This window comes from Nerophis lumbriciformis, linkage group LG15 (genome assembly GCF_033978685.3).
Source record: "Nerophis lumbriciformis linkage group LG15, RoL_Nlum_v2.1, whole genome shotgun sequence".
Classification (NCBI taxonomy): domain Eukaryota; kingdom Metazoa; phylum Chordata; class Actinopteri; order Syngnathiformes; family Syngnathidae; genus Nerophis; species Nerophis lumbriciformis.
The window spans coordinates 8,977,017-8,991,549 of record NC_084562.2 but is presented as its reverse complement, the minus strand read 5'-3'; the positions used below and the strand labels follow the sequence as shown (position 1 = coordinate 8,991,549).

The 14,533-nt window shown below is 40.3% G+C and overlaps 1 protein-coding gene across 1 annotated transcript in view; it reads right to left on the bottom strand.

Annotated features, from left to right (window-relative positions):
* The window catches only part of trip4 (thyroid hormone receptor interactor 4), a 211,907-nt gene that overhangs the window by 123,757 nt on the left and 73,617 nt on the right, over nt 1-14,533 (bottom strand). The window contains exon 12 of the mRNA XM_061974915.2: nt 5,845-5,947. Within this exon, the coding sequence (XP_061830899.2) occupies nt 5,845-5,947 (103 nt within the window). The remainder of the gene's footprint in view (nt 1-5,844; nt 5,948-14,533) is intronic.

Here is a 14,533-nt window from a genome sequence, read left to right as displayed (position 1 = left end):
TATGTTGGCTACATTCTTGTTGATCCTATGTGTGCTATAAAGCAAGTGTTGATCACCTCCTTTGTTCTTCTTATCGCTAATTGTGTCTTCACAGTCCAGCCTAACTTATATGCATTGAACGCCCCAAAACGTCCAAATGCGGCTGATATATGTGCGGTCGGCTTGCGTTTTATGTTGTGGTGGCGTCCTCCTTCTCTCCCACTTACGCACAGAAAAAGCAAATAAATGATGTGTATTTTGATTTTTGATCGTTAATTTGGAGTGGCATTATAGTTTTTTTAACACTCATCTCAATGCATGTTTCCAGGTGTCTCCGACTGCAGCGATAAGAACTGATTTATCAGCCTTCTGGAAGTTTCTTATACAGGGATGTGAGCACCCTTTGAGCAAATTGAGGGAAATTTAAAGGGGAACATTATCACAATTTCAGAAGGGTTAAAACCATTAAAAATCAGTTCCCAGTGGCTTATTTTATTTTTCGAAGTTTTTTTCAACATTTTACCCATTACGCAATATCCCTAAAAAAAGCTTCAAAGTGCCTGATTTTAACCATCGTTATATACACCCGTCCATTTTCCTGTGACGTCACATAGTGATGCCAATACAAACAAACATGGCAGATAGAACAGCAAGCTATAGCGACATTAGCTCGGATTCAGACTCGGATTTCAGCGGCTTAAGCGATTCAACAGATTACACATGTATTGAAACGGATGGTTGTAGTGTGGAGGCAGGTAGCGAAAACGAAATTGAAGAAGAAACTGAAGCTATTGAGCCATATCGGTTTGAACCGTATGCAAGCGAAAACGACGAAAACGACACGACAGCCAGCGACACGGGAGAAAGCGAGGACGAATTCGGCGATCGCCTTCTAACCAACGATTGGTATGTGTTTGTTTGGCATTAAAGGAAACTAACAACTATGAACTAGGTTTACAGCATATGGAATACATTTGGCAACAACATGCACTTTGAGAGTGCAGACAGCCCATTTCAGGCGCGCTAAGAACATATATTTTTCCACGATTTCAGCACTCAGGTTAACCATACCTAAATAGACACAAAATACTGCATTACACAAGACTACCCGAATGTACTCGAATGATTGAAAAAAATAAATGTTTTTAAGCAAAATTATTGGTAAACACAGTTTATGTATAATAATTTACGTAAAACCGCGAGTAATGAATAAAGTTTTCATCAATTAATATATTCTGTAGACATACCCTCATCCGCTCTCTTTTCCTGAAAGCTGATCTGTCCAGTTTTGGAGTTGATGTCAGCATCTGCTTTGAGTGTCGCAGGATATCCACACATTCTTGCCATCTCTGTCGTAGCATAGCTTTCGTCGGTAAAGTGTGCGGAACAAACGACTGACCATTTCGTCGGCTTTCCCCACAGCCTCGTATTTTGAACAAATTTCGTCCAATTTTTTGCCACTTTCGCATCTTTGGGCCACTGGTGCAACTTGAATCCGTCCCTGTTCGCGTTGTTACACCCTCCGACAACACACCGACGAAAGTGACAAAATGGCGGATTGCTTCCCGATGTGACGTCACAATGTGACGTCATCGATCCGAGAGCGAATAATAGAAAGGCGTTTAATTCGCCAAAATTCACCCATTTAGAGTTCGGAAATCGGTTAACAAAATATATGGTCTTTTTTCTGCAACATCAAGGTATATATTGACACTTACATAGGTCTGGTGATAATGTTCCCCTTTAAGGAAAAAAAAAAAGAGGAAAACTTCTATCAGCTCAAAGTGCTGCCAGGCAAATTCCAAAAGAAAATTTTGAAAATCAATAAATGGTAAATGGTAAATGGGTCGTCCTTGTATAGCGCTTTTCTGCCTTTTTTTTAAGGAACTCAAAGCGCTTTGACACTATTTTCCACATTCACCCAATCACAACACTGATGGCGAGAGCTGCCATGCACGGCACTAACCAGGCCCATCAGGAGCAAGGGTGAAGTGTCTTGCTCAAGGACACAACGGACGTGACTAGGATGGTAGAAGGTGGGGATTGAACCAGTAACCCTCAGATTGCTGGCACGGCCACTCTCCCAACTTCGCCACTCCATCCCCAATATTACATAATACATTGGGGACGGCGTGGCACGGTTGGGAGAGTGGCCGAGCCAGCAGCCTGAGGGGTCCTGGTTCAATCCCCAGCTTCTACCAACCTGGTCATGTCCGTTGTGTCCATGAGCAAGACACTTCACCCTTGTTCCTGATGGTCGTGGTTAGCGCCTTGCATGGCAGCTTTGCACCATCAGTGTGTGAATGTGGTAATAGTGTCAAAGCGCTTTGAGTACCTTGAAGGTAGAAAAGCGCTATACAAGTATAACCCATTAAACCATATTCTGCAATTTGGTGCATTTCTACACTATATTTTACCTTTATATTTATTCTTATCTACCAACCTCTTTTGGCTGTCTTTTTGACACATGTCCCATGAAATGTACCACAGAAATTTTTGTTTTTTTTTGGTAGATAATTTACTAACATTTTTATCATTGAAAATGTAATGTCAAATTCTATAACATGCATGCAAAGAACGTTTCCCATTTTGGCAACTCTATTCTATAGCCACACCCCCTCGGGCGTTTACAATCCGTCAAAAATATTCCTTCTCGCTGGCTACTAATGAATGCTCTAGAACAGGGGTAGGGAACCAATGGCTCTAGAGCCAGATGTGGCTCTTTTGATGACTGCATCTGGCTCTTAGATAAATCTTAGCTGACACTGCTTAACACTTAAGTAATGAATAATTCCGCTGGTAATCACAGTGTTAAAAACAACCACGTATCAACCAGACTACAAAGCCATCAGCAAAACCATGCAGCACCAGAAGTCGCATTAATGGTAAGATAAGAGACTTCTTATACTCTAAAAATGTTGGTCTTACTTAAAAATGCACGCATTTAGTTGTATTCATTGTTAAAAAATATTATATGGCTCTCACGGAAATACTTTTTTAAATATTTGGCTTTCATGGCTCTCTCAGCCAAAAAGGTTCCCGACCCCTGCTCTAGAACTACAACTGGTTTGGAACTAACAGTATTCGGATTGTAATCATACAAATATGATTAGCAGCAAAGTGGACAGCCGTCGACGTTGTGGCTCAGAGAGTGAACAGAGACGACAACAAGTACACTCGCTAGATGGTTAGCTAACTAGCGAGCTTGTTTCGGTGCTTCTGATCGTCCGCCCGTCCTGCAACTCAGTGTGGCGTTCAGCCAAGCAGAACAGCGAGTACCCGAGTTTAACACGTTGTGTTTAAATTGTTTTTTATTGATATTTACAAAACACAGAAGTGATATTTTGAGGTCAAATGAACTTTTCAAAACGCGGATTTCTGCCTTTTCGCTGACATTTTGCAGGCCTGCTTGTATCATTTTATTATGTGTGGTGCACACTGCATTCGAACTTCAAGTGCAATATAAGGTTTTTACCTTCGAGTGCTAGACTTACTCCAGTCACACCGAGTCGGAAAAAAAGTACTCAAATAGATTAAAAAATACGCGGAAGGCAGAATTGACAAGGAACGCCCACATTTAAGGCTCACTCCACCTAAAGTGCGCATCTTGGATAAAGGCGAGCAGTGACAGATGAGGGAGAATGCTGCACGGCCAGAATCTGTGAAGTTGCACAGGTTTTTCACCTTTTCACTTCACATGGGAGTATAGGGCCCTAATAGAATATTAGCAAAAAGTCTAGCTTTATATCAAATCAAATCAAATCAACTTTATTTATATTGTGAAATCAAACCACTCAATTAAGTTATCCACACTAACTAGTTGTTAGTGTTTGACACAGAAAACTATGCTGAAAAGTGCAATACTACAGCAATACTACAGCAATTTGCTTTGTTCAATGCAAACCAGAGTCCCTCAACAATTATATCCATCCATTTTCTACCGCTTATTCCCTTTGGGGTCGCGGGGGGCGCTGGAGCCTATCTCAGCTACAATCGGGCGGAAGGCGTTTACACCCTGGACAAGTCGCCACCTCATCGCAGGGCCAACACAGATAGACAGACAACATTCACACTCACATTCACACACTAGGGCCAATTTATTGTTGCCAATCAACCTATCCCCAGGTGCATGTCTTTGGAGGTGGGAGGAAGCCGGAGTACCCGGAGGGAACCCACGCAATCACGGGGAGAACATGCAAACTCCACACAGAAAGATCCCGAGCCTGGGATTGAACTCAAGACTACTCAGGTCCTTCGTATTGTGAGGCAGACGCACTAACCCCTGACCCACCGTGTTGCTCGAGTTGTAATTTACGTTGCGAAATATATTGTTTTACAGCCAATTTTCAATGTATCTTTATATGATATATACCGAGCTGTTAATATGAATTTATGTTTATTTATACTCAATTATAGACAGATAAGACTAAAGATGCCAAATGTTGAGGTGTTAATTATCTACGTTTCCCGTGAACCTGTGGGGAAAAAAGGCGCTAATGTAGTTCACAGAAAGCGTTGGGTGTAACAGGATCTTTTTAACCTGACACTTTTGGAATATAAAGAACTTGTCAACCGATATCATGTCTCAATCAAGTGCAAGTGTCAAATTACTACAATTTATCAGATTGAAAGTATAAATAAAAAAGACAATATTGGAAAATGTGCCCAGTTTTGAGACCTCTAAATGAAACCATGAATGAATGACATGTTTACAATCCTATAGAGTTTGTTTGTGTTCAAAACAATGAATGCAAGATGTTCAAATCAATTGTAGAGAAAAAAGACTCCTTAGCGGATAAAAAATATATAACTGCAAAAAATTGCAGTAGAAGTCGAACTAGAATGATAAACTATCTTACAACTTTTCTGATTTTAGAAGGATTTCACCAAAGCTGCACTGGTTTACTCCTCCGTGATGACATCACAAAGCTGTTAGGATGTTAGACACCTTTAGCTCCTCCACCTTCGGCTTAACGAAACCCCAGGGCTGTTCAACCGGGTTCAGGCATGGAGACATACTTGGCCACTCCATCACGCTCACGTGTATCTTCCTCTGCAAGGCACTTGTCAAAGTGGAGGTCTGTATGGGCTTGTTATTATGCTGGAAAACTGCCATGCGACCCAGTTTTTGAAGGGAGGGGATCATACTCTGCTTCAGAATGTAGCAGTGCATGTTGGAATTTGTGTTCCTCTCAATGCACTGCAGCTTCTCAGTGCCAGGAGCAGTCATGCAGCCCCAGACCATGACACGGCTACACATCATGCTGGCAAGACATAATTATCTTTGGATTCACTTGTGGTGCCAACCATTTAGACAATAATGGCTGTGTGTTGAGTAATTTTCAGTGGATAACAAATCTTTACTGTCTGCTATACAAGCTGTACACTGAGCCAAGCAATCAACAACCTGATACCAAGTATATCTATATATTACATTTCCATTTTGTAGTATTGTTGTCTCTTGAGATAGAGTGTAATGATTTGCTGAAATGTGAGGGTTTACTCTCTTTTTGTGAGATACTATGAGCGGGTCCTATTATAAAGCACTCGACCAAGCAACAACATTTCACATACAGAACTGCCGTGTCCCCCAGGAAACCAGAAACAAAAATCACATTTACAGCTCCGTCTTGGAGAGGATCAGTGCATTTTTGCACTGATAGAATAGAATGCATTGTGTGTGCACTTCTGTTTCACCAGTTCCAATACAGTTACCAAAATCTCAGGTGAACATTCATCTGTTTTATGCTCATTTAATGTGTGCACGCAAGTGAGCATTCACACACACCACAATGATGATTTAAGAGTGTCCCAGGGAATTTCTATACACATATTTTGTCTTAATATTAAAAAAGGAGGACTTACAGATTTTGTGCTTCCCTTTCATTGAGAATTTCACCAGGAGCTCCTGGGGGCTGGAGCAAATGAAGACAAATGGCGAAGCAGACTCCTCTCGTGCACTGGGGAACTGTGGGCAAGGACAAAAATGGGGGGAAAAAAGAGCTTTTAGCTGGCTATTGACCATGCATGAACATACAGAAGTTTTCATACAATGTTAAAGGGGAACTGCACTTTTTGGGGGCAATTTTACCCAATGTTCAAAAATCCTTATGTGAGAAAAAAACACTTATGTTTCTCTTTGCTGATCAATCTAGATAATGGAGGTAATGGGGATATGACCTATTCCACCTATAAAAGTCCCCCCAAGAAACATCCAACAAAGTTTTATATGCTTGCTGTGAATATGTATGTGATGTACAAACAGGAACATTCATGGTAACATGAAATATTTACAGTATTTTGGTCTTTTTAAGCATAACCCAAACTACTTTCCTGGGTGCATTGATTTCTCAGGCGGCATAGCAATGAATGCTACGTCCGTCAACAACAACACGGCATACTCATTACCACCACAAATTGAAAATAAGGTTGTTGTTTGTTTTTTTTACTTAAAAACAAATGAAGTAATATGATATATTGTAGCCCCCAGAAGAAATCACACAACGTCTAACGCTATTTTTAACTTTTATTACCAATCTTATGATAACAAATAGCACAAGTTTTACCTCTATTGTAACACTTTCATCTTGTGAGTCTGCACTTTCCCGGACACAGAACAACACTTCCTCATTCTCCGCCAATCACCTTTCAGGCACAGACGGTGTGTTTGCAAACATGGGAAAGACGAACTTCAAATCCAAACCACACGAACATAAAACATTAACACCAGCTGGTCGTTATCGTATGAATTAATAGATACAGCCTATTATTTGCGCACTATTGACAAGTGATGTACCAAAAACTTGACCACCAAAAAAAATACTTTGTTCACAGAAAACCGCACTACCGAAACCGGTTGTAAACAAAACCTACGCCATTTTCTGGAGCGTTGTCAGCATGTCTGCGATGTGGACGTAATTTTAATATATCGCGGGGTACACCCTGGACAAGTCGCCACCTCATTGCAGGGCCAACACAGAAGCGGTAGAAAATGGATGGATGGATATACCCACGGACATCCATCTACAAAATGTGCAAATATTAAAAGGACAGTGGCGGCTTTTAAGAAGAGAAAGTGCAACTCGAGCAAAGTCATGCTTGCTGCAGCTTGTCAAAGACATCGAGGGACAGAAGTTAAAAGCCTCTAAACACAAGTAGATTTTATAATAACACCAGAAGAAGATGCTACATTTTATGCTAGTTGTTTTTAGTAAAAAAAATTAATTAAATGTCTGTTTGAAAAAATCTCAACAAAGTACATTGTACAAATAGCAGCAACAATTGAAAATAAGGCAAAACGATACAAAAAATATATATGTTAATACTAATTAATGATAACCGATTTGTTTTAAATGTAAGTATACATGTTGGAGCCCTTTTAAAGAAACTCTTATCATCGTAGCAAATTATGCAAATTACGCGATGATGTCAAGATGACCACGGCCATAACCCCACCCCTACAGCTACAGGTATCTTGGCCGTTTAGGGGAAACCCTGGCATGCATACATTTTTTTAGCCTTTCTAAAGAAAATATATGATTTTTAGCAGATTATGCAAATTATATGTTGGTCCCTGCGCCCGCCACGCCCCTAGCCACACCCCCACAGGTGTGTTGACAATCTGGGGAATTCCTGATTACTGCAATGCAGCTTTTCCCAAAATATTTGTTAGGACTTACAACTTTTTGGTACGTTTTTACTACAATGCTGTAAACTACTCAATGAAAAGGCCTTTCAATGTGTATTGTAAATAATGAGTGATACAAACTTATTTGTTTTTGTCACATTTAGAGATGTCCGATAATATCGGCCTGCCGATATTATTAGCCGATAAATGCGTTAAAATGTAATATCGGAAATTATCGGTATCGTTTTTTTTTATTATCGGTATCGATAATACAAGATACACTTACAATTAGTGCACCAACCCAAAAAACCTTCCTCCCCCATTTACACTCATTCACACAAAAGGGTTGTTTCTTTCTGTTATTAATATTCTGGTTCCTACATTATATATCAGGGGTCGGGAACCTTTTTGGCTGAGAGAGCCACGAAAGCCAAATATTTTAAAATGTATTTCCGTGAGAGCCATATCATATTTTTTTTAACACTGAATACAACTAAATGCGTGCATTTTTAAGAACAACATTTTTAGAGTATAATAAGTATCTTATTCTTTTTAATAACATTGTTATTCTGAAGCTAACCAATAATAAATAAAATACTTCTTACCATTAATGCGGCTTCTTGAAGAGGTGGGGTAGAAAACGGACGGATGGATTAAAATGCATGAGTTTTATATTTTCAATATTATTTTTAACATTGTGATTACCAGCGGAATTATTCATTACTTGTCGTGTTAAGCAATGTCAGCTAAAAGTTATCTGAGAGCCAGATGCAGTCATCAAAACAGCCACAACTGGCTCCAGAGCCATAGGTTCCCTACCTCTGTTATATATCAATATACATCAATACAGTCTGCAAGGGATACAGTCCGTAAGCACACAAGATTGTGCGTGCTGCTGGTCCACTAATAGTACTAACCTTTAACAGTTAATTTTACTCATTTTCATTAATTACTAGTTTCTATGTAACTGTTTTTATATTGTTTTACTTTCTTTTTTATTCAAGAAAATGTTTTTAATTTATTTATCTTATTTTATTTTATGAATTTTTTTTAAAAGTACCTTATCGTCACCATACCCGGTTGCCCAAATTAGGCATAACAATGTGTTAATTCCACGACTGTATATATTGGTTGATATCGGTATCGGTTGATATCAGTATCGGTAATAAAAGAGTTGGACAATATCGGAATATCGGATATCGGCAAAAAGCCATTATCGGACATCCCTAGTCACATTGTATCGTTATTTTGTATCTACACTTTGTCAAAAGTTGATATATGTTTCCATGTTTGTGTCCTGGGTATGAATGAATCCAATCTAATTTGGGTCTTGAGCTACAAGGGCACACCCATATCCAAGTCTCTGCAATTATGTAAAGCACATTTGTGATAATTAGAAAATGTTGTGTAGCATGCAGAGGCCAAGAGACAAAGAGAAACCTCTTTCTCACAGTGATATTGATTGGTCTCTCAGGTGAGAGTAGGGAATTGACTGACACAGTGACAAAGGAGTCATCTTTTCCATCACTGGCAGCCAATGTCTCTCAGCTCATCCAATTTCCCTCAGTGCTATCAGATAGTGCCCATGATAGCATCTAGGCAGCCAGGAAGCTGCTCTCTTCCTGACAGCATGCTTCCACTCCCCCATAACTCCCCTCTCACTTAATCACAGCTTCTCTATTTCCCTCGAAGGAGCACTGAAGGTTGTGACAAATTTGGAGCTTTTAGAGGAGATCATCGAAGACAGTAATTTATCCATATGGTCTCTGACAAACTGGTATGGGATGGTAGATATATTTATTTCAGATAACAGTCCATGCACACTGCCGTACATGAGTGATGAAGCATGCAAACACTCAAACATAAATGTTAACTCATAAAAAGTAATGTGATGCCCTCCTCGTATATACTGTAGCATATTTCATTTTAGTTAGGATATCAAGTACACTGTCTTCAGGTTGAAACATTTATAAAAGTCTTTCAGTAAAATTATGTCATTTTGAAAAGGTTCAAAAGGTGAGGGGCCTGATACCGGTAACATATATATATATTTTTTTTTTGACTGTCTAATTCCTTGTAAACTTGTACAACCTTGAAGGTAGAAAAGCGCTATACAAGTACAACCCATTTATCATTTATTTATTTAACATATGCATCAAAGGCTGTTCTTACAGCAGTTGACCTCCATTTTCCTATTAACTTTATAAAGCATATTACATTATGACATAATCAGATAGTTTATCTTACATTACACACAGTATCCTAATCGGAAATGCGGTATAAAACTTAAACTATGCTTAATGCTTGAAATGATTTAAAGGGGAATTGCACTTTTTTATTTTGCCTATTATTCACAATCTCTATGTGAGACAAGAGCAAGTAAGGTTTTTCTTTTTGTTGTGCATTGTAGTTTCTAAATAAATGCTAGCGGGAGTCAGCTAACAATGGAGGTAATGAAGGTCGATCATTTCCGCCATAAAGCGCTCTAAAACATCCCAAAACCTCCCTCAACGTGTTATGAACGTACTGTAAGCATATACAATATGTAATGTAGTAACAGACACATTCATAACAACATGTAATATTTACATATTTTGGTCATTTTAACCATAAAGTGGCGCATTATTTTAATGTTTGCTATTTTCTTTAATAATACTTACTATTGCTATTATGACAGACTTCATGAAAGCCAACTCTACTACTACTTTGGGACAAACAATGATCCAGGAACTTATATTTTTGAGCCTGAAAATGAGGGGGGTGAGCAACAAGTTTTAGAAGCTGACTGATAAATGTTAAACACTAAGCATCCTGTACTGTAACACTAATGCTAAGTGCTGAACAAGAAATACAAACTACGAGCATAATAAAACAATCTGTTACTGTACAATGTCTGCTTTCACTGGGATGTTGACTGATGGGATGTTTATATATTCCCATTTAGATGAAGAATAAATTATAATCTCTATGCAGGTAAAAAAAAAGTCTGTATTTAACTTTTATTGCCAATCTAATGCGAACAACCAGCCCAATTCCAAAAAGTATTCCCTCTTGTACACACATGTCGGTCTCTGTGTTTCACTACCAGACAGACACGACTACTTCCTCATTCTCCGTCTACATGGTGTGTAGAAAACGGAAATGCTGATTATCGGTCCTGCTAAACACCGACATTTATTTAATAATACCACCTTAACATTTGACAACCAAACAATTACACAAGGCGAATCAGTAAAGAATCTGGGTATTATCTTCGACCCAACTCTCTCGTTTGAATCACACATCCGTTGTGGTGAAGAAGGAGCTGAGCCGGAAGGCAAAGCTCTCAATTTACCGGTCGATCTACGTTCCCATCCTCACCTATGGTCATGAGCTTTGGGTTATGACCGAAAGGACAAGATCACGGGTACAAGCGGCCGAAATGAGTTTCCCCCGCCGGGTGGCGGGGCTCTCCCTTAGAGATAGGGTGAGAAGCTCTGTCATTCGGGGGGAGCTCAAAGTAAAGCCGCTGCTCCTCCACATTGAGAGGAGCCAGATGAGGTGGTTCGGGCATCTGGTCAGGATGCCACCCGAGCGCCTCCCTAAGGAGGTGTTTAGGGCATGTCCGACCGGTAGGAGGCCACGGGGAAGACCCAGGACACGCTGGGAAGACTATCTCTCCCGGCTGGCCTGGGAACGCCTCGGGATCCCCCGGGAGGAGCTGGACGAAGTGGCTGGGGAGAGGGAAGTCTGGGCTTCCCTGCTTAGGCTGCTGCCCCCGCGACCCGACCTCGGATAAGCGGAAGAAGATGGATGGATGGATGGATGGATGGAGTTTTCCCTTATAAAAAGGGCTTCTTTTCTGCACTTGCCTGACGTCTCTGCATCCCGTGGTCCGGACAAACACTGAAACGTAACAGCCGCATTGCATTTTGTCATATGTCTCAGTGTGAACAACTTTCAAGCACTCGAAAGGCTAAGTACAAGTAATGAAGTGCACAACTTGAGACACAACCACAAGGTTTAGCTAAGTCAACATATGTTAAGCCATCTGAAGAAAAATATTGACATTTCTGTTTTGTGTTATGTGTGACAGAGCAAGTTAGTGTAATCTAATCACATTACTCATTGATAATGAATTAATGTTATTTTTAGAACATGGTGTGGGCCGAAAATATTGTAAGTAGTGTGAATATTCCCCAAAATGATATTGCATTGGTGTTTGTTAATGAAAAATGTTTTCGTTAGTGCCCTTTGATGACCTGTTCTACTAAAAAAAAAAAATTGAATCCCAAATTATGAAAATGTCTTGTTTTTTCCATTGTGATGATTAGGGACTATAAAGACGGTTTCTGTGGAGGCTGGTTGCAGACAGTGACGTGGTCTTTGTGGCGGGTGGGGTGGAAAGGATGCTTGAGTCACAAGGCAAAACAGCCGTTATACAATTTCAACACTGTTTTAATATTTCTTCTGAGTCAATAATACATTCTCTTCACCTCAAAAAGCAGAGCTTGTTAAAACTCATAGACAAAATGTGAAAGGTGTGTTTGTTGTCTGCACCTGGAAAAAAAACTAGAGGTGCCTCACCTTGTGTAATGGAAAAATCTCTTTAATGAGACTTCTCTATTCAAGCATCTTTTCAATGCAGGCCACTAATATTCTCATGATTTAGCAGCATAGTGTATGTAAAATTGTTTATTATTCGCAAGCAGAATAATATAACACTTACTTTAAAGGCATAACACGTGTATGTGGTTACCTTTCACATTTTTATAGGGGCGGCATGGCGTAGTGGGTAGAACAACCGTGCCAGAAACCTGAGGGTTGCAGGTTCGCTCCCCGCCTCTTACCATCCAAAAATTGCTGCCATTGGGTCCTTGGGCGGGACACTTCACCCTTTGCCCCCGGTGCCACTCACACCGGCGAATTGAATGATGAATGACAGGTGGTGGTCGGAGGGGCCGTTGGCGCAAATTGCAGCCACGCTTCCGTCAGTCTACCCCAGGGCAGCTGTGGCTATGAAAATAGCTTACACACCACCAGGTGTGAACGAATGATGGGTTCTACATGTAAAGCGACTTTGGGTACTTAGAAAAGCGCTATATAAATCCCAGTTATTATTATTATTATTATTTGAACCTATATACCAATTTCCAGTGCTTGGAAATCAGTATCGGTACTAATTGCTACCAATTTTCTGTACTTTTGTGTGTGTTTATGTGGTAATAATTGTTAATTTGTTTAATAATACATGCCCCTAAAGCTGACCAACACGCCGGATTGTAGTCAGCTGGAGGCGTGTCTTAATGAAATTAAACAATGGATGTCCGCTAACTTCTTGCAACTCAACACTAAGAAAACGGAAATGCTGATTATCGGTCCTGCTAAACACCGACATTTATTTGATAATACCACCTTAACATTTGACAACCAAACAATTACACAAAGCGACTCAGTAAAGAATCTGGGTATTATCTTCGACCCAACTCTCTCCTTTGAGTCACACATTAAGAGTGTTACTAAAACGGCCTTCTTTCGCTAAAATTTGTTCTATTTTATCCACTAGCGACGCTGAGATCATTATTCATGCGTTCGTTACGTCTCGTCTTGATTACTGTAACGTATTATTTTCGGGTCTCCCTATGTCTAGCATTAAAAGATTACAATTGGTACAAAATGCGGCTGCTAGACTTTTGATAAGAACAAGAAAGTTTGATCATATTACGCCTATACTGGCTCACCTGCACTGGCTTCCTGTGCACTTAAGATGTGACTTTAAGGTTTTACTACTTATGTATAAAATACTACACGGTCTAGCTCTGTCCTATCTTGTCGATTGTATTGTACCATATGTCCCGGCAAGAAATCTGCGTTCAAAGAACTCCGGCTTATTAGTGATTCCCAGAGCCCAAAAAAAGTCTGCGGGCTATAGAGCGTTTTCTATTCGGGCTCCAGTACTATGGTAACAATTAGAGATGCTACCTCAGTAGAAGCATTTAAGTCCCATCTTAAAACTCATTTGTATACTCTAGCCTTTAAATAGACCCCCCTTTTAGACCAGTTGATCTGCCGTTTCTTTTCTTTTCTCCTCTGCTCTGCCGGGGCACAGGTCCGGTGGCCATGGATGAAGTGCTGGCTGTCCAGAGTCGGGACCCGGGGTGGACCGCTCGCCTGTGCATCGGCTGGGAACATCTCTGCGCTGCTGACCCGTCTCCGCTCGGGATGGTGTCCTGCTGGCCCCACTATGGACTGGACTCTTACTATTATGTTGGATCCACTATGGACTGGACTCTCACAATATTATGTCAGACCCACTCGACATCCATTGCATTCGGTCTCCCCTAGAGGGGGGGAGGGGTTACCCACATATGCGGTCCTCTCCAAGGTTTCTCATAGTCATTCACATCGACGTCCCACTGGGGGTGAGTTTTTTGTACCGAGGATGTCGTTGTGGCTTGTGCAGCCCTTTGAGACACTTGTGATTTAGGGCTATATAAATAAACATTGATTGATTGATTGATTCACAAACGTGGGAACAATGGACATCAATAATACACAAACATTAACTTTAACACCAGCAGGTCGACGTGCCGAAAATTGGGCTAGCGAAAAAAGACCTTAAAAAAAAAAAAAAAAAAAAAAAATATATATATATATATATATATATATATATATATAAACAATTAATACAGGGGGCACAAACGAGCGTCTTTTTGTACCTTCTCACGATCTCCGGGTCTAAGTCTTATGATAAAATTAACCAACTTCTCGGCTCTCGGCCACCACCAACAACTACACAAGTGTAAGGCATGATTTATAATCTAGCACAAACGTTCACCAACTCAGAGGTGTTACAGCGGCTCTATATGTCAGTAGCTGCAAAAGCTAGTTACCACTCAAGGCACTCTAAAAGTAGTTCCACGGCGTTAGCGCTTACAGTAACAATGT